Source organism: Petaurus breviceps, unplaced genomic scaffold (assembly GCF_028583685.1).
Source record: "Petaurus breviceps papuanus isolate PSGF00001 unplaced genomic scaffold, PetGlider_PUasm1.0 37, whole genome shotgun sequence".
NCBI classification, from domain to species: Eukaryota; Metazoa; Chordata; class Mammalia; order Diprotodontia; family Petauridae; genus Petaurus; species Petaurus breviceps.
In genome coordinates, this window is record NW_027186296.1 from 23,830,325 (window position 1) to 23,849,529 (window position 19,205).

Below are 19,205 nucleotides of genomic sequence, written 5' to 3' on the forward strand. Positions count from 1 at the left end.
GCAGTTGTGGATTTCTAGAAGCCCCTATCTCAGGAAATCCGTAGCTTTCTAATGATGGGATGTTCGTGATCTTAGCAGGGACTTATATGAAGACTTAAGCAGCTGATTCCAGGCAAAGGGGAAGACCTCCAACTCTCTAGGCAAGGTTTGGAATGTGGTCAAGATGATATTGATTGTGAATATAATCCAGGGTTGCTTCATAGTTACCATTGTGAAGGGCTGATGCTGGCCCAAGTGATAGGACAGTCTCAACAGATGTGGCTTGACATCCTCAATTGAGGACAACTGGCCAGCATCTTCATGGATCAGAAGTGCCAAAATATCCTACAAGGGAACTTTAAGCCTGATTGCTGCCTGAAATATATCCAAAAGAATCTCAGATTAGCCATTGCACTAGATGATTCTGTCAACCACCCAACTCCTATGGCAGCTGTGGCAAATGAGGCATGTAAACAAGTCAAGGCACTGGACCAGTCTGACAGTGATCTGCTGTGTACCAAGTCTACCTACACAAAGTCCTGAGGCACTATCTTCCTGCTAATACCCATTCCTCACATGGGGTCAGGGTCCTGGGACCTAACTCTGAACCAGTCCACCTGTCTCTATGTTTCCTTTTATACAAAGACTTTGAAAATATTTGTCATGAGTGCAGCTGTACCATCAGGTCTCCCATGAGAGCTCAGGGGAAAGTGAGGAGAGATTGGGAAAGCTGATGTTGAATTGTGGAAAACTGATGAGCAGTCCTGCTGCATACTAGCTGTCTTAATCAGAATGATAGCTGTGTTCAAATAGGCCCTGCTCTCTACCACTTGTCCCCCAGAATCTGATTGGGTTCTTTCTCCTTTCTGAGTCTGTCAGAGTGTGAGTTCCTCCTAGCAAAAGGAGCCAGAGTCCACATTGTCCTCTTCCCCTCTTTCAATGGGGTTGTACGAAGCAACTTTTATAGTATCCTAGGTGTAAAGTTTAAGTTCCTCAAACTCTTAGGATAGACTCTGCTTCCTTTTGCTTCTCCACTGAATTCTGTGGGAATACAGGCTGCTTTGGGAGCCCACCTAGGTCTCCCATGTCAGCACAATCCCCAGAGAAAAGGAAAATAAGGTGGCACAGGTTCCAGAAAGGAGCCTGGCAGTACCTCATGCAACAAGCAACCAGTGGGAGGGCATTTGGGTGTTTAAGCCACCAACATTTTGAAAAGAGAACTACTGGCGGACTAATTCCTTCTTACATGATTTTATGAACCGGAAAGATTGCAGATTTGAATGAAGAACAGGCCCAGCCCACCATCACCATCCCATCAAAATATCTACCATCTGCCTCAAGGCTCAAGCTGAAATGGGAATCCCTGGCCCTTAGGAGGATACTGGAAGGGGTTTATCTAATATAGATGGGAGTTAGCCATGGCTAACCTGATTTACTGTTTGGATTTGCATTCCAACCCCAGTGAGAGCGTAGGGAGGGGTGTGTGTATAAGAATGACTCCTTTCTGTTTCCCTTATGTCAATGCTCTTCTGACTCCTTGTGGAGTCTTCTTGATATCCCCTTTAGGCCCTACTATCTGTGTGCATATAGAGACCCCTGTTGTATATTCCACCATCTTTTTCTTTTTCTACCCATCCCTGCCTTTGAAGAGACAGTGAGTGTCTTTTTACATACTTTGACCCAGACCTAGCTTTTTCTGCCTTGGGTAAGGAACACTAATCAATCATGGGGTAAGTTCTTAGTAAAGGAATGAGTAATTGCACTCCAGCCAGCATCGTATTCTTTGTGCCTGTGGGGCCACAAGACCCCCTGTTTGGGGAAAAAGAAGATTTTGCCTGAGATGGATCCTGACAGACTAGAAAGGTAAACCCAAGTTCATCTTTATAATCCCTGCATTCTCTTTGGAGGGGTACACGCATGGTACTAAAATGGTACATAGGAACAAGGTGAGGTTGTCATCCCTGAAATCCTAAATCTACCCTTCCCTTTATGTGGGCTGATTTTCTGAAGTCACATGAAGCTTAAAGTCCATATTCATGATGGACGGGGGGAGGGAGGTGAAGAAGAGGGGAGAGGATTCAATGAGAGTTCTACAGGTGAAGTTTGGTTTTCTTTTTCCTTTTTTTCCCAGCATCTGGAAGTTTGTCCCTCTTTCCCCTTTTATTCTCCTACAGACTAGGTTTGAGAAATGAAACTTGTGGTAGGAGAGAGGGGAGACAGGGAAGATGTAGTATCAAATTTTGGTCCAGATGTTTGTTTCACTGGCAATACTGTCCTTATCTCTATCTCTGAAAATGCCAATTCTGTTCCTGGCCAGGATACTGGGAGGGATGAGGGATGGAGGGAGAAAGGGGAGAAGCTCTACATCAAGGAGAAACTGTAAGGAAACTGGTTAGTCAGTGTTGTCTTAAAATTGTTGATTGTAAAGTTCCTTTTTATGACTTTCTATTTTAGCTATTTTGCTTTTGTTTTTTGCTCCTTTTTAAAGAGAAAATGTAACATTTTTGAAAAGTCTATAAATAAAGCAGTTTTCCTTTTCCCCCTTTCAATGACAAACCCTCTAGGTAAATTTTGTGAATTTTTTAAATTTTTGTTTCATTTTTAATTAATGTTTGCCATTCAAAATAGGATTTTGTGATAATGTTTAAATAGCAAAATAAAATATTTTGTGCAATTAACAAAGCTACAATAAGAAAATAAAATTTTTCTTGGTAAAAAAGAAAACAATAGGAGATGAGATCATATGCTTAAAGGGGAAAGGCAGAGAAGGAGTAAGGGACAAAAGGGACAAAGAGGAAAGTTTAGAACACAAAGCGATCAACTGCTACTGGCTAGAACCAATTTTTAAATTTTCTTTTTTTTTCTGATAAAGGCCTTTTTTCTTTTCTTTTTTTTAATGCTTTATTAACTTCTGATTTGCATCATTCGTTTCCACCAGATTTTGAGTTACATATTTTCTCCCTGTTTTTCCCCTACCCATCACCCCAAAATAGCAGTCCCACAGGATATCCCCTCCTCCAATCTGCTCTCTTCCATATTTTCTCCCATAACCCTTTCGGCTTTTCCAGTGAATCTCTATGCGTCAGTGCCTGTATATCTTATTTCCCAATTAAATGTAAGATGGTATTAATAACAGTATACACACACACACACACACATATATGTATATATATATATATATATATATTTGAATATTTGATTTTAAAACTTTCAATTCTAGATTCATTCCCTTCCTTCCTTGTCACCCACCCTTACTGAAAAGATAAGCAGTTCAGTATAGGTTGTACATGTGTGGCTAATGCAAAACAATAACATAGTAGATATATTGTAAAAGACTGACTATATTTCCCTGCCTCCTATCCCACCTCCCACTTCTTCTATTCTCTACTTTTATCCCATCCCTTTTCAAAAGTGGGTGCCTCCAACTTCCCTCCCCCCAGCCTGCCCTCCCTTCCATCATCCTCCCTCTCATGCCCTTCCCCCCCTACTCTCCTGGAGGGTTAGATACCCTATTTAGTGTGTATTTCACTCCCTCCTCAAGTCAAATTCAATGGGAATAAGGTTGACCCATTCCCTTTTGCCTTCCTATTCTTCCCCTCTATTGTAACCATTTTCCCTTGCCTCTTCTGTATGAGATAGTTTACCCCAATCTGTCTCTCCCCATCTGCTCTCATTATATTCTTCTCACCTCTTAATTTCACCTTTTAAGTATCATCCCTTCCTGTTAAATTGGTCCTGTGCCCTCTATCTATGTATACCTGTAAACATATATACACACATTCACATATGTATTCATATACCCATATACCCTCATATATATATATATATATATATATATATATTTATAATCCCTTCAACTACTGAGAGACGTTTCATAAGTTACAATTATTGTTTTCCCATGTAGGAATGTTAATAGTTCAACTTTGATAAGTTCCTTATGATTTCTTTTCCCTGTTTACCTTCTCATGCTTCTCTTGCTTCTTGTATCTGAATGTCAAATTTTCTATTCAACTCTGTTTTTTTTTTCAGCAAGAATGCTTGAAAGTCCTGTATTCCTCTGAATGACCATATTTTCCCCTGAAACATGATACTCAGTTTTGCTGGGTAGGTGACTCTTGGTTTTAATCCCAGCTCCTTTGCCCTCCAGAATATCATATTCCAAGCCCTTTGATCCCTCAGTGTAGAAGCTGCCAGATCCTGGGTTATCCTGATTGTGTTTCCACAATATTCCAATTGTTTCTTCCTGGCTGCTTGTAATATTCTCTCCTTAACCTGGGAATGCTGGAAGATGGCTATAATATTCCTAGGAGTTTTCTTTTGGGGATATTTTTGAGTAGGTGAATGGTGGATTCTTTCAACCTCTATTTTGCTCTCTGGTACTAAAATATTAGGGCGGTTTTCTTTGAGAACTTCCTGGAGGATGATTTCTAGGTTCTTACTTTGGTATGGCTTTCAGGTAGTCCAATAATTTCTAAATTATCTCTCCTCGATCTATTTTCCAGGTCAGTGGTTTTTTCCACATGAGATATTTCACATTGCCTTGTATTCTTTCATTTGTTTGGATCTGTTTAACAGCATCTTGATTTCTCATAAAGTCATTAGCTTCCATTTGCTCCAATCTAATTCTGAAGCAATGTTTCTCCTCAGTGATCTTTTGAGATTCTTTTTCAATCTGGCAAATTCAACTTTTTAAGGCATTCTTCTCCTCATTGCCTTTTTGAACCTCCTTTGCCATTTGAGTCAGTCTGTTTTTTAAGGTATTATTTTCCTCAGTCAGACTCTCATTTCATAATTTTCTTGCATTGTTCTCATTTCTCTTCCCAGTTTTCCCTCCACTTCTCTTATCTGCTTCTTAAGGTCCTCTATGGTCTGTAACCAGCTTGTATTTTCCTTTGACACTTTTGGTGCAGGAGTTCTGACTTCACTGGCTGGCTGTGCCTGTGTCTCAGCGGCTTCTCGCCCTGGGGGCAAAAGCCAAGCAGTCCCACTTACTGGGTCCCAAAGTCCAGACTGCACTGACCTCTCACTTTGTCCTTTGCATCTATGTGTTGATAAATCTGTAAACAGCCACAGCTGCTGCTGATCTGGAGTCCCTCTGTCCAGTGGCTAGTCAAGCCTGCCTTGGGGCTAATGCCTGGGAATGGAGCTGGGCTAGGCTCTCAGAGTGCTGTTCTGGACGATTCCTGACAGCCTGCTGGGCTGTCCTTAGCAGGAGGTTAGCTTCTCTGTGTCATTTTGTGGCTTCTGCAGCTCCAAAATTTGTTTAGAGTCCCCTTTTTACATGGGTTGGGGAAGGTGGAAGCCAGAGCCGTTCGGAGGTCATGCTTCTACTCTGCCATCTTGACTTTCAAGCATTCTTGATGAAAAAAACCAAAGCTGCATTCTCAAGAGATGCATAAAAAGGTAAATAGGAAACAGAAATCATAAGGGACTTAATAAGGGTAAACAGTTTGCATTCGTAAGTGGAAAGATGATACTTGTAACATGCAAAATCTTTCTCATTATTAGAGCAGTTAGAAGTGTAGAGAGAGAGAGGGAGAGAGGGCTCAGGTTGAATATGAAGGGATAATATCTATATTAAAATATTGTGGGTTGAGAGAGGAATGCATTGGTAAAAAGCAAAAGGGAAAGATAGAATGGGGTAAATAATCTCCCCCAAACAAGGCAAGAAAAAGCTTTTACAGTGGAGGAGTAGAGGGGGGAGGTTCGAGAAAATGAGTGAACCTTACTCTCATCAGATTTGGCTTAAGAAGGGAATAATAGGGGTGGCTAAGTGTCATAGTGAATAGAGGACCAGCCTTGTTGTCAAGAGGACCTGAATTCAAATGTGACTTCAGACACTTAACACAAAAACTAGCCTTGTGACCTTGGGAAAGTTGCTTAACCCCAATTGCCCTCCAAAAAAAAAAAAAAGGCAAAAAAAAAAGGGAATAATATACATGCTTAATTAGGCATAGAAATCTATCTTACCCTACAGGAATAGAGGAGGGGAAGGGAATAAGAGAAGGCAGAAGTGGTAGAAGGGAGAGCAGATTGAGGGAGGGGGTAGTCAAAAGCAAAACATTTTTGAGGAGGACCAGGATTAAAGGAGACAAAGAGAGAATAGAATAAATGGGTGGGTTAGGAATAGGATAGAGGTAAATACAGTTAGCAATAGTAACTGTGGGGGAGGGAAAGTGAGTTTCTCTGATAAAGGTCTAATTTTTCAAACATAGAGGGAACTGAGTCAAATTTGTAGAAATAAAACCTATTCCCCAATTGATAAATGCTCAAAAGATATGAGCTTTTTTCAAAAGAAGTAATCAAAGCTATCTACAGCCATATGAAAAAATGTTCTAAATCACTATTAATTGGAGAAATGCAAATTAAAACAGTTCTGAGGTACTACCTCATGCCTATTAGATTAGTTAATATGACAAAAAGGAAAAAGACAAGTGTTGGAGGAAATGTGGGGGAAATGAGACATTATCGCATTGTTGGTGGAATTGTGAACTGATTCAATTGTTCTGTGGAGCAATTTGGAACTATGACTAAAGGACTATAAAACCATGCATTCTCTTTGACCTAAAAATAGCACCATTGTCTACATCTAAAAAGAGGTTAAAAAAGGAAAAGGACCTATATGTACAAAAATATTTATAATAGCTCTTTTCTGGTGGCAAAAAATTAGAAATTGAAGGGATAACCATTAATTGTTGAATAGCAGAACAAATTGTGCTATGTGGTTGTGATGGAATACTATTGATGAAGCATAATGAAGTAGAATACTATTCATGAAGAAGAAATGATGAGCAGGATGGTATCAGAAAAACCTGAAAGACTTATGGTGAAATGTACTGTGTACACAGTAACAACAGTATCATAAGATGTTCAGCTGTGAATGACTTAGCTATTTTCAGCAATACAATGATCCAACACAACTCTGAAGGACTTGTGATAAAGGAAGAACTGTTGGTGTCTGAAAACAGACTGAAGTATACTTTTTAAATTTTCTTTATTTTTGAGGATTTTTTGGTCTGTTTTCTTTCACAATATAATATGGTAATATGTTTTGCATGGCTACCCATATATTACCTATATGCTTGCTTTTTCTATGAGGAGGTGGGGAGAGAGGAAGGGAGAGAACTTGGAACTCAAAGTTACAAAAATGAATGTTACAAATTCTTTTTCTGTAATTGGGAGGAAATGAAATAATTTTAAAAAACAAAATGAAATCAAAAATTGGCTTTGCATATAATTGGAAAAAACAAAATACTATTTTTAAAAAGATATGAAGTAATCTGTGAGGGAAGACATTGGCATTTGGAGGTGAGGGTAAAGGAACAAAGAAAGACATCCTACACAAGGTGAGATTTGAGCTGATTCTTAAAAGAAGTCAAGATTCAGAAATAAGGAGGAAGAGCACTCCAGGCATGGGGGACAGCCACTGAAGGGTATCTGGTTAGAGTGGGAGATGGAGTTTTGGGTTCAAGGAACAAAAAGAAGAAAAATATTGCCAGATTGTAGAATATATGAAGAGGTTAGCATAAGACCACCAGAAAAGTAGAAAGGAGCCATGTTGTAAAGGGTTTTAAATGCTGAACAGAGGATTTTAGGTCCTTCTGATGAAGGTGAAGCTTTCTTGCAAGAGGAGCAAAAGGAATGGAAAAATAGTAGAGAGGCATTTAAAAGTTCATTATAGGAGCAGCGAGGTGGTGCAGTGAATAGAGCACCGGCCCTGGAGACAGGAGTACCTGAGTTCAAATCTGGCCTCAGACATTAACACTTACTAGTCATGTGACCTTGGGCAAGTCACTTAACCCCAATTGCCCTGCCTTCCCCTCTCCATAACAGCAAAAAAAAAAGTTCATTATGCTATGGGGAAGTAGGAGTTACCTTGTTCATCGATGGCTGAAATGGAATGGAAATAGAGATAGAGTTTTAAAAAGATTTAGGGCCTATGAGGACATAATTTCAGAAATGCTATCAGCATGGATGTTAAAGTTACTGAGCATGATTGAAGAATGAAGGAAAGTGTCATGGAAGTTAGTAGATGTGTGTGGCAATGATAGGATAAGGGTTATATATCCAGTCACCTGAACTTGAAAGAAATATTTATTGATTGATAACAGTAGAACAATGGTAAGGAAGTGGGAGAAAAGAACCATTTAACTATCCCACCTTAGCCTGAGACTAAGAAGGTAGGTGTGGAATTAGAAGATGCCTCTTTGGCAAAGGAATAGCCAGAATTCAGTTACTCCTAGGAGGAAAAAGTAGAAATTGAAGAAAATGCTGATAATATATGAGGAATTGATTATTATAAAACAGGGATTCCAAAATAAATGAAAGTGTTTGGAGAAGGGTAAAACAAAATGGAATATGCCTAGGGAAAGTTAGAACTGGATTTAATAGGAATAAGAACATAGAAATAAGTTACAGGAAAAAGAAATTTTCCCTAGTAGTAGTTGGGAAAACTAGAAATCCAAAAAGTAGGATCCCTGAGAAGGAGTCTAAGGGTGAATTTTGAGAATGCAGAGATGAATTTATGATAGGTAACCTTTTTTCCCAAACTGATTGGTCCCAGAATACCCATTAAAAAGTGGGGATAGCTTGTTACTCTATGGCTTCCTCAAATATTCACTCAAGATGACACCAGACTCAGGACACTGGGTACAGAAGATGTGGAGTCAGGAACTGTTTCCACATGTGGGTATCCTTAGGCATTCAGTTTAGCCAATGCTAAGGTCACAGATTTGCAGGACTTGTAAGGTGCTTGAAATCAGTTTTTCTCCTAAACACATTAAATATGGCTTCTGCAAACCAGTTTGTACAATTAACTTACACTACAAATCCCAAAACTATTTATCATAGAGAACGCAAAAGTAAACCAGTTTGGGTTTTGTCTGAAATATATTCTAAAGTATTAGAATTGACAGTAATCATGTTTTGATAGTTTTTCTAGGCCTTTTAAATTTGTAATTACAATCAGGAGGTAATTGCCTGAAGTGGAAGGAGGAAATGCATAGGAAATATCTCAACTTGGGAAAGGTAACCTTCTATTCTGATAAATGATTTGATATATCATTGGATCTCAAGTACTCATCCAGCAAATATGCAGATAAATTGTGATGCTTTGTCAGGATAAGAAAAGCCCAGAAGTGGTATTCTGTGAGGGGGGGAAATGCAACTTTGCCTTCTGAATCAGGAGCCTAGAGCATTTTATTTCTAAATGAGGTCTGATATTAGCAAGCATCCAAAAGAAAGTTTGATACAATTAGATAAGACTGGAGAAAGACAGGAATCCAGTTACAAACCTAGTAGCCAACCAATAATTTATCCAAATTTGGCAAATCTCCATTTTAATAGAAACTATGTCCATTACTCCTAGACCTCATGGTGCCTGTTTCAAATGTTTTAGACCAAGGCAGCTTTACCCTGGGGATCTGTGACTTTTCCATCTTTCATTTCAGTGCAATGAATCAGTATAGGAGACAAAGTCTCAGGATATTATTTATTTAGGGGAATATTCACCCCCTGTAGATATTTAGCTCTCGACTCCAGATCCTTAAAAATAATGTGCTTTTATAATTAACTGATTTTTAAAAATTTATTCCCTTAAAGGAATATATAAAAATAATTATTTCCTGATTGTACTTTAAGGAAAACAGGCAGGAGTAAAATTTTCCTTGAATCATGGTATCCACAAACCAGATAGAAAGAAAATAAACTAGAAAAGAGATAGATAAGTGACTGAGTGGATAGAGCACTGGGCCTAGAGTCAGAAAGATCTGAGTTCAAATGTGACCTCAGATACTTACTAGCTGTGTGACCTTGGACAAATCACTTAACTTCTCACTGCTTCAGTTTCCTCAACTCTAAGAGAAGGATAATAATAGAATCTTAATAGATTCTATTATTATATAAATATAATAGATTATTTCTATATTATTTATAATTAATTTATTAATAATTTATTATATTATATATCATAGATAATTCTATTATATATAAATATAATAGATAATCATAGGGTTGCTATGAGTATCAAATGAGATGATATTTCTGAAGTGTTAAATAAAGTGCCTGGCATATACTTTGTGCCTAATAAAAGCTTGTTTACTCTTTTCCTAGGACCATCAACAAAAAAATAAATAAATTTCATTGATGCTGCTTTTATTTTTCCTTAACTATGAATAAAAAATGTCTGCAAACATCAATTAATATTGCAATGGCTAAAAGATATCTTTTATCAGAATAAGTAGGTGATAGGAAAATCTGCAAATCAACCTTTTCTTTTACATGCACCTAACAAAGAATGTAAACTGTGAATAAAATTGTGTTTTTGCTTCTTTGTCTAAATCAAAACATCAAATATGTATCATAGAATAGCTTGTGTTTATATAATGCTTTGTTACCTCACAATGACCTAGTGAGATAGATAATATGAACATGCTATCCCCCTTTCACAAAGAATGGTAATGATACAGATAATAAAACTAAGTGACTATTCCATGGTCATATAACTAGTTTGTCATACCATAATACGAGCCCGTGTCTTCCGATTCCCAAAGCTAGCACATTTTCTGCAACTCTAAGTTGTCTTCCCAAGGTATTGAGTGTCTACTTCAGTACTATATAGAGAGAATTAAAAAAAAAAAAGACTCAGTTATTATCCTTGTCATTCTATGGGGCTCAGATATTGACACACAACCTCCTTGTCCACTTTTTCCAGTACTAATTAAACCTTTGGTTGATTGGTAGTGGAGGGAAAATCCTTTTCTGCTTCAACTACTGCAAAAATGCTGAAATTGGAGTTAGGAAGATAAGTGAAATTCCTTCCTCAGACCTTTATAGCAAGTGGCTCAAATTTCTTCAACCTCAGTTTTCTTATCTGTAAAATGAGAATAATAAAAACATCTGTCTTGTAGGGTTGTTTTGGAGAACACATGAGGTAACATACATAAAGTGTTTTGCCAACCATAAAGACCTATATAAATACTGACTTATTATTATAGTTACCAGTAAAATAAAATGATTAAAGATACTTCCAAATAAACTGTCCTAGCATAGCATTTCCCAAACATTTGATATGATGTGAATGCATTTTGTTACAAACAACATTTTTCTTTGTAAGATATATTATTATACCTAACAATTTTGTAGTATGAAAATAAGCTAAACTTTCTCAGTTTTGTTCTATGTCTAGCAACTTATTAATAATGATTCATATAATGGCAGGCATTTATATAGTGCCTTAAGGTTGAAAAAGTACTTTACATGTGTCATCTTCTTTGATCCTCACAGTAACCCTGTGACCCTGTGTCAGGGACAGACCATCTAGAGGGACTCTTAAAGAGAAGGTACAAGAATAGCGATGAAAAATAGGGTCCTTGACAGCATGATAGTAAACAGGTTTTATTTGGGAAACTTGCTTACAAAGCCTGTCACAAGTCTAGACAAATGTTATATAAGGACAAAACAAAAAAGATTTTAGTGCTGAAAAATGGTCCATGGTCATATGTGAGTTCTCCCATGGAATGGAGCTGTTTTGCCGTTTACAGCAACTGTGATACCCAGGGTCATTCTCATACTTGTACTCCCACCGTAGATCTAGGTACTATTATTATCCCCATTTTCCAGATGAGGAAACAGACTGAGAGAAGTCAAATGATTGATCTTGAATTAGAGATAGTATGTGAGATAGTATTCAAAGACAGCTCAAACTTTATCCTGCAACTATTTTCTATACCAAACATTTATGAATTGTATTAGTATATTTAAAACTCAAAAGATATTCTTTGCCCAAATTACTTTTAAAAATGTAAACTAGATTTGCTCTTGTTTATGTGGTAGATGTAAAAAGCTGGAAGGAAAAGAAATAATCAATGTTGCAGAAAGTTTGTACAGCTATCAGAAATTGAAGTTTTGAGTCTTATGCATTTATTATAGCGTAAAGGTCAGCATCTTTTTTTTTTTGGAGGGCAATTGGGGTTAAGTGACTTGCCCAAAGTCACATGGCTAGTAAGTGTGTTAAGTGTCTGAGGCCGGATTTGAACTCAGATCCTCCAGACTCCAGGGCCGGTGCTCTATTCACTGCACCACCTAGCCACCCCGAGGTCAGCATCTTAATAGATAAAAGTATAGCAAGAACTGGAACTCATTCTTTATGTTACATTATATTGAGCCAAAAATTTAATCTGAACCAGAGCTCAGAATAACTCATTGGTATAAAAAATTCTGTTTTATGTGTAAGAGTACATCTTCTACAAATGGTTATTATTAGAATTCAGAATTCATCCAGCATAAAAAAGAATATTGCATATAATACAAAACCAATAATCCAAACTGTAGATCTTTTAAGGTAACGCCAATAGACCGATACAATAACAGATTAGCTGTGGAGACATTCTTAATGCTTGGGAACATTTTTGATTCACTGCCTTATAAAAAATGCATAGAGAGGAAATATGGTCTAGCAGATAGAATATTGGATAGGAAGGTCAAGAGACATAGGATCCATTCTCATGTCTGTCATTGACCAAATTCATAATGTGGGAAGATTATTGAGGATAAGGAACACTAGATCTATTTCTGAATTAAAAAATAGTCAACTACATACATGTCAACCTTTTTGTTAAAATATTTTTGAATGTTAATTTTTGAAATAAATTTTATTGCTATTTTTTTACATTGCTTAAATTTTCCTCTAAATTCTTCTCCCTTTCCCCCTCCCAGAGAATCATCCTTTATAATAAGGAATTGTATGTTCAATTAATGAGTTTATTTACATATATTGATATCTGACTTAAATGACTTGAACTTCAATATTTCTTTGTTTTATACACAGGATTGCACATACATACAAGTAGATGTAAGATAATTTGTAGGTGCTGGTAACTGGTGGAACCACACAAGACTTCATGTAAAGTTTTATGGTTGAGGAAGGAAATCAGGAGTTATAAGATAGAACTGAAAGGGATACAAGTTCCATACAAAGTCACAAAATGGAAAATGGAGCATTGCATGGAGAAAGTTTGCAATAAAATCTCAGAAAGAGGATGAAATGTGAAGATTGGAAGCTAGGCATTCATTTATTATTCCTAATTCAGGAGGGAAAAAAAAGATCTTCCAAAGTGCTAACTCCAATTTCTGATGTGAAGAACGAATAAATGAGTAGACTCTCATGGTATTCCCTTTTTATAGCAATCACCACATGTTAAAGTAAAAAAATTATACATTCAGTAAAGCTCAATTTCATGAGTTTTTTTCTCCCTTTTCTACCTGGGTGTTATTAGTTCAGTTGCATTAAGGGGACTAGGACAAGGGAAGGGAAGAAACAGTAAAAGGGAGTATATACAGCCTGGAGAGCTTAAGTGAATAATAAAATTGTCAGGATACATTGAATTCAACATTTTCTTATTTTATTAACTATATTTTATTATTAATGCTTTAAGGTGACAGAAACCAAAGGTTAATAAGTATTATAGGTCTAGATCTGGATTGAACCTCAAGGACTATCTTATCCAAACCTCTCATTTAACAGATGAGAAAACTAAGACCTAAGGAAGTTAAGTGACTTGTCTGAGGTCACACAGGAAATAAATATCAGAGGAAGGATTGGAACCCAGGTCCTCTGATGGTATGATCATTGGTCTTAGCACTAGTGTATATGTATATTCTGTATCATAGCATTGAAATGATCATTGATGTTATTATGAAAAATAGTAGTTTCATTGTTGGTATTTTACCTTAAATAATATTTCTTACCTGGTGACCTAGAAAAATATCTTTGATTACAGGTTCCCTCAAGAACTAAACATGGGAAAAGTCAGTGCTGAGATCATGTGGACCCTCTTTGCACAGGATATTAAGTATGCTCTGGAAGGTAATGAAAGTCAAATTTATTTATTGGAATCACCCTTGGCATAAAATAGCAAGAGTTGAAACATGCAGAAACATATATTGTTGGTGTTCTAGTTATATTCTAGCTTCAAATGAAGTTAAGAAGGAAATTGTATTAAAGGTTGTATGTTAAAGGAGAATGTGACCTTGGAGGATTTAGAAGTATTGAGGAAGCCCTCGTGTTTTTAATCAAACCATTCCTGTTGCAGGATTTAGACAAGTGTCTCTTCAAGAGAATTGTGTCCTAGCCCTGACAACCTGAGTCATTTTTTAATATATATTTTTTTTCAACTGCTAGTATATTATTTGGTTGGTGGCTGGCAGGGCTGAAAATAAAGATGATTTCAGCAGAGACCTGACAAGGGCAGGGTGATGGGCTTTTGCCTAGGCTGGATAATTTAGAGGGTGCTAATGGCACAAAATGAAGGGTACTTCTTCCCCTGCCTACCCTGCTCCCACACTGGCAATGGTGACAGCCTAATCTCAGGGGCATTTTCTCCAACAATGGGCAGTTTAGAAACCTTTTGATATTTGTTTTTGTTTCTTCTCCTTAGCTGCCATATCTCAGTTAAGCCCCTCCTCTATGCCACTATCACCCCTGGCATCTACTCAAGAGGCAGAAATGCTAGCTATGACTCTGACTGTAGAGTGAGGTTTCTATCACATCAGATCTAGAGAAGGTTTTAAACAAGGCAGATTAGATATCTGCCCATGAAAAGCTATAAAACTTTAGCTGCGAAATTGCCTCAGTAGGACACAATGATTCAGCATACAGAAAATCTAGTATGTTTACTTGAAATAGATTTCATTTATAATTTTGCCATTGCCTAGGTCCTCCTCTTCATTCTACCCCAACTCCATGCTGAACCATCTTTTATAACATTTTTTATTGGAAAGGGGGGAATTAGAAAAGTCAATTTATGCATTGAAAAATATGTATATATATATATATATATATATATACATGTGTGTGTGTATAAAGTCAACTTATACATGGAAAAAGTATATGTATGTATGTGTTTGTATACAAACAACATTTCACACAGTGCCCGCAAATCCCCACCAAGCTAGCTCTCTGATTAAGACACGAATAGATGGCAAATAAAATTCCATCTAACTCCTAAATTTAGGAGTCCTCAAAGTTTTTATCCTTGACCCTCTTCTCTCCTTTCCTCCTCTCTGCTCCTCCATTCCTCTCCATTGTTCCATTTCTTGTCTCCTCTTCATCTTTCTTCACTCTCCCTTAGTAATCTCATCCAAATTAATGCCTTCATTTATTATCTCTATTTAGATGACTCCCAAATATATGTGCAAAGTTCTAACTTCTCTCTGAACTCCAGTCCCCCATTTCTGCCTGGTAGACCATTTCAAACTTATCATGCCCCATAGTAAACTCATTATCTTTACCACCACCCCCAAAATGTGTCCTTCCTCCAAACTTTGCTATGTTTTGTTGGTAGGATCTTCTTTCTACTAATCATTAAAGTTTCACAATTTGAAGTTTGCCAACCAGTTGTGAAGTCTTATCAATTAAAGAAATGATCTTATGAATCTAATATATACATCTTAGTAATTGTTTTTTAATTGTTAGTATACCTCTGTAATGTCTATCTCAACTGACTTGCTGCTTTTTGTTAGCACCCTAGTTTAGGTCCTCAGTACTTCTTACATAGACTCATGTAATAGTTTCTTATTTGGTCCTCCTGTGTTCATTTTCTCCCTTTTTTAATACATCAGTTTTCCTAATGCACAGGCATATTCAGGTCACTTGCCTGAATCAAACTTCTATTGTTTCCCTTTGCTTTTAAAAAATAAAAATAAAATGTATTAATTTGATAAGATACTTCATAATGTCTCCAATTTTTGTGACTTATTCCATGCCCCCCCCATCAGCTCTATGCTCTAGTCAAAATGTATAACTCTTCATATCCTAATACTGTGTTGCCATCCCCCATCTCAATATACTTACAAATACACATAAATGCATATATAAACTTGCATGTAAGCTATGCCTGAAAATGATCTATTTGTTGAAATATGTATCTTCCTTCAAAACTCAGCTCATGTCACTTTGAATAATCTCTAGGTCCTCTTTGTGCCCTTGATGCATTCATGCTGTTATTTCTCATGAAACCTTCCCTGTTCTTCTCAGCTAGAAATAGATTTCATCATCCTTGAATCTCTCTTCTTACTCTTTGACATACCCTAGAAATTTATCACATTCTAACCTATATCCAGTGAAAGGCTAAAGGCTCCTCACTTTCTTCATGTAGCATATTTTATGCCCTCTCTGTTTCCCATCCCCAACAACCTCAACTCAAAATAACAACATTAATACATTCAAGAATAGTCAGACAAGGATTTGGGGCTCTGATAATGCATGACTGGGTCCTTCTTTTAAAACCATCACATGACAAAGCTCTGCTTTGATAAATGGAGAATAGTTCATTCAAACTGAATATGTTTGCAAAGAAACTTTTCCTACTCCTTTGTGCTTGACTATAGTAACAGTGGTAGTGGTATTGGTAGTAGTGGTGATTGTCAGGGGCAATGATATAACAAAATTAAATATGAAGTTATTCACTTGCAAGAAAATCCATGATTCCAAGGATCTTCAAAAACACTAGTCAAATTGAGGACCTTTTACTCTGCTTCCTCACACATATCTTCATTTCTAAACAACTCAATACTGCTCTGCCTATCTTCCACCTCTTCTACCGTGCCCTTTGGAATCCAGACTCTATTGTAAATGAACTCCCTTTCATCCCCAATCTTTTACTGGTACACTAGTTCCCTCCTTCACATTAAAAAACTCTTGACTTTCCCCTGAGAACATTGAGTCCCTGTCCTTTATCTCCAATGCTAGTTAAGCATTCTCCTGTGTTCCTGGATACATAGGGTTAGTAGGAAGGGTTGAGATCTCCCTTGCTTTATACTATTTCTTCCAGACCCTTAACATGCTACCTTCCTTCAACAGACTCTCTTCCTACGAAGTTTAAATTATCCAAATACTATCTTCTTCAGATCTTTACCATCTACCTCAAGGACACTCTGACATCTTCCTCAAAAATGTCAAAACCTAGTGCAAAGTTTTCCTCTTCCATGCATGATATAATTCTTATTGATCTCAATACTCCCATAAACAAATTTCCCAACACTTGGCTTCAAAATTCTGTGACCTTCTCAATTTCCATGCTCTCCATCTCTGTTCTAGTACCAGTAAAACACGACTTAGAACCTCATTGTCAATTAAAATTAGACCACTCTGAAGGTCTTGGGTTCTCAGATTTTTCTCTGATCATGACATCTTCCACTTCTACATTTCCCACTTCTTGATTTCTAAACTTATTCTGCTTTTTTTGTTTGTTTTTTGCTTTTTGGAGGGGGGGAAAGCAGGGCAATTGGGGTTAAGTTACTTGCCCAAGGTCACACACTAGTAAGTGTTAAGTGTCTGAGGTCAAATTTGAACTCAGGTCCTCCTGACTTGAAGGCTGGTGCTCTATTCACTGCACCACCTAGCCACCCCCTAAACTTATTCTTAATCTCTATTTAAATCACTGATTTCTCAGTCCTTTCTCAATTGCTCATTCCTCTTGTGATTTCACTTCCTTCCCTACTGTACTCAACTCTGTAGACCCCTCTCACAACATTATTCCTTCCTTTCCCTTAGAACCATTCATACCCTTGTCTGGCTTAATTCAGGTCTTCTTGATTCCAAGTCCAGTGCCCTTTCCACCATACCACATAGGTAGCCTTGGAACCTTGAGTGTTTTAGTTTCAATAATAAATTTAGAGCTAGAAGTGATCTTTGAAGTCCACTGGTAGAACCTCTCATTTTTTATCTTCCAGGGGAATACATCTACTGGGCATTGATAGTTGAATTCTAATGTGTACAATACCATGACCATGAATGGAGGCAACAATTCCTAATCTGTATTTTTTTCCTTAATACTCCCTAATTCCTACTTCTCGTTCTCCAATTTGGTTTTTCCTGTAATTTAATCGTGGACACAAGTTACAACCTGTTACCTGTTTATGGGTCTTCACTTCAAGATCTTTTGACTTTTTATTTGGTCATACCATCGCTTATGGAGTGGACCTTTGACCGTTAAGAATACAGCAAAGCAATACAACCACTACACATGTATGACTTTGACTGGGGTTTCTCCCTAGGAATAGCTCTCTGCCTATGGGATTAGAAGAGAAATAAGTTACCTAAACAAGAATAAACAAGGAAAAGAAGAGAAAGGAAAGGGGAGGGGAAGGGAGGGAAGAAAAGAGAAACCTTGTCAAGGTATATTCCTTTCTTTTTTTCCATTTCTTTATTCTGATCATTGTAAATGTCTATAGTACGCATTGTTGAGAGACAGTCTTTTTATTCTGCCATCTCTCTAGTCCAGGCTGGTTTTTATTAACATTTCTTTTATCTCCACAAATATAAGTTAAAGAGTTGTATAAATAAAAGAGTAGCAACATAGTCTAGTGAGTAGAAAGCAGGCTTCATAGCTACAACGACCTGGGTTCAAGTCTAACACATCTAACACATACCAGATTTTTTACCCTGGCCAAGTAACCTGACGTTTTAGTGTCCTAAGAAAATTTCTAAGAGAATAAGTTGCAGACAAGATGCCAATACAAACAACATTGATAGAAGCATCTTCTTCACCTAGGAGTTCCACATAATGGTGAAATCAAAGTCCAAAAAAAATTGTTACAGAGTTCTTGGGAATCTCATTTAAGGGTGAGAACTTTGTCCGGGGAAGGGGAAGAAGGTACTCTTGTGATGATGTTGCTCAACCAGGCCTGGGTCTAAGAATTAAAGACCTGGCTTGCTTAAAAAGTGAAAAAAAAAGTTTGGACAGCTAGGTGGTGCAGTGAATACAGCATCAGCTCTGGAGTCAGGAGGACCTGAGTTCAAATCTGGCCTCAGACACTTTACACAAAAACTAGCCATGTGACTGTGGGCAAGTAACTGAACCCCAATTGTCCTCTTCCGCCCGCCAAAAAAAAAAAAACAAGAAAAGTTAAAAAAGTTGTAATTGAAGTAGTCATTTCATGCAGAATGACTTTTTGCTTTTTAAGGGGTATAATAGTCCTGTGGTCAACCAGGTGAGGATGTCCCATCCAATGAAGGGAAAGTAATTGGATATTTAGAAAAGTCCTGTTTCCATATTTGTGAGTCTGCTTCTATGACCTTTCACTTTGTTCCCCTATATTTATCTGGGACATATTGAATATCCAGATGCAACACAGGGAACCATTGGTGGGTGGTTAATTCAATAACATGCCCAAAACATCAATAACCATTTCTAGCACTAATATGATCTTATAATAGTAATTTATGT

General features: G+C 37.2%; 1 protein-coding gene across 1 annotated transcript in view; it reads left to right on the forward strand.

The window, feature by feature from the left end:
* LOC138169643 (protein unc-13 homolog C) overlaps positions 1 to 19,205 on the forward strand; it is a 487,553-nt gene that overhangs the window by 222,936 nt on the left and 245,412 nt on the right. Inside the window, exon 14 of the mRNA XM_069099296.1 lies at positions 13,758 to 13,843. Coding sequence (XP_068955397.1) covers positions 13,758 to 13,843 — 86 coding nt within the window. The remainder of the gene's footprint in view (positions 1 to 13,757; positions 13,844 to 19,205) is intronic.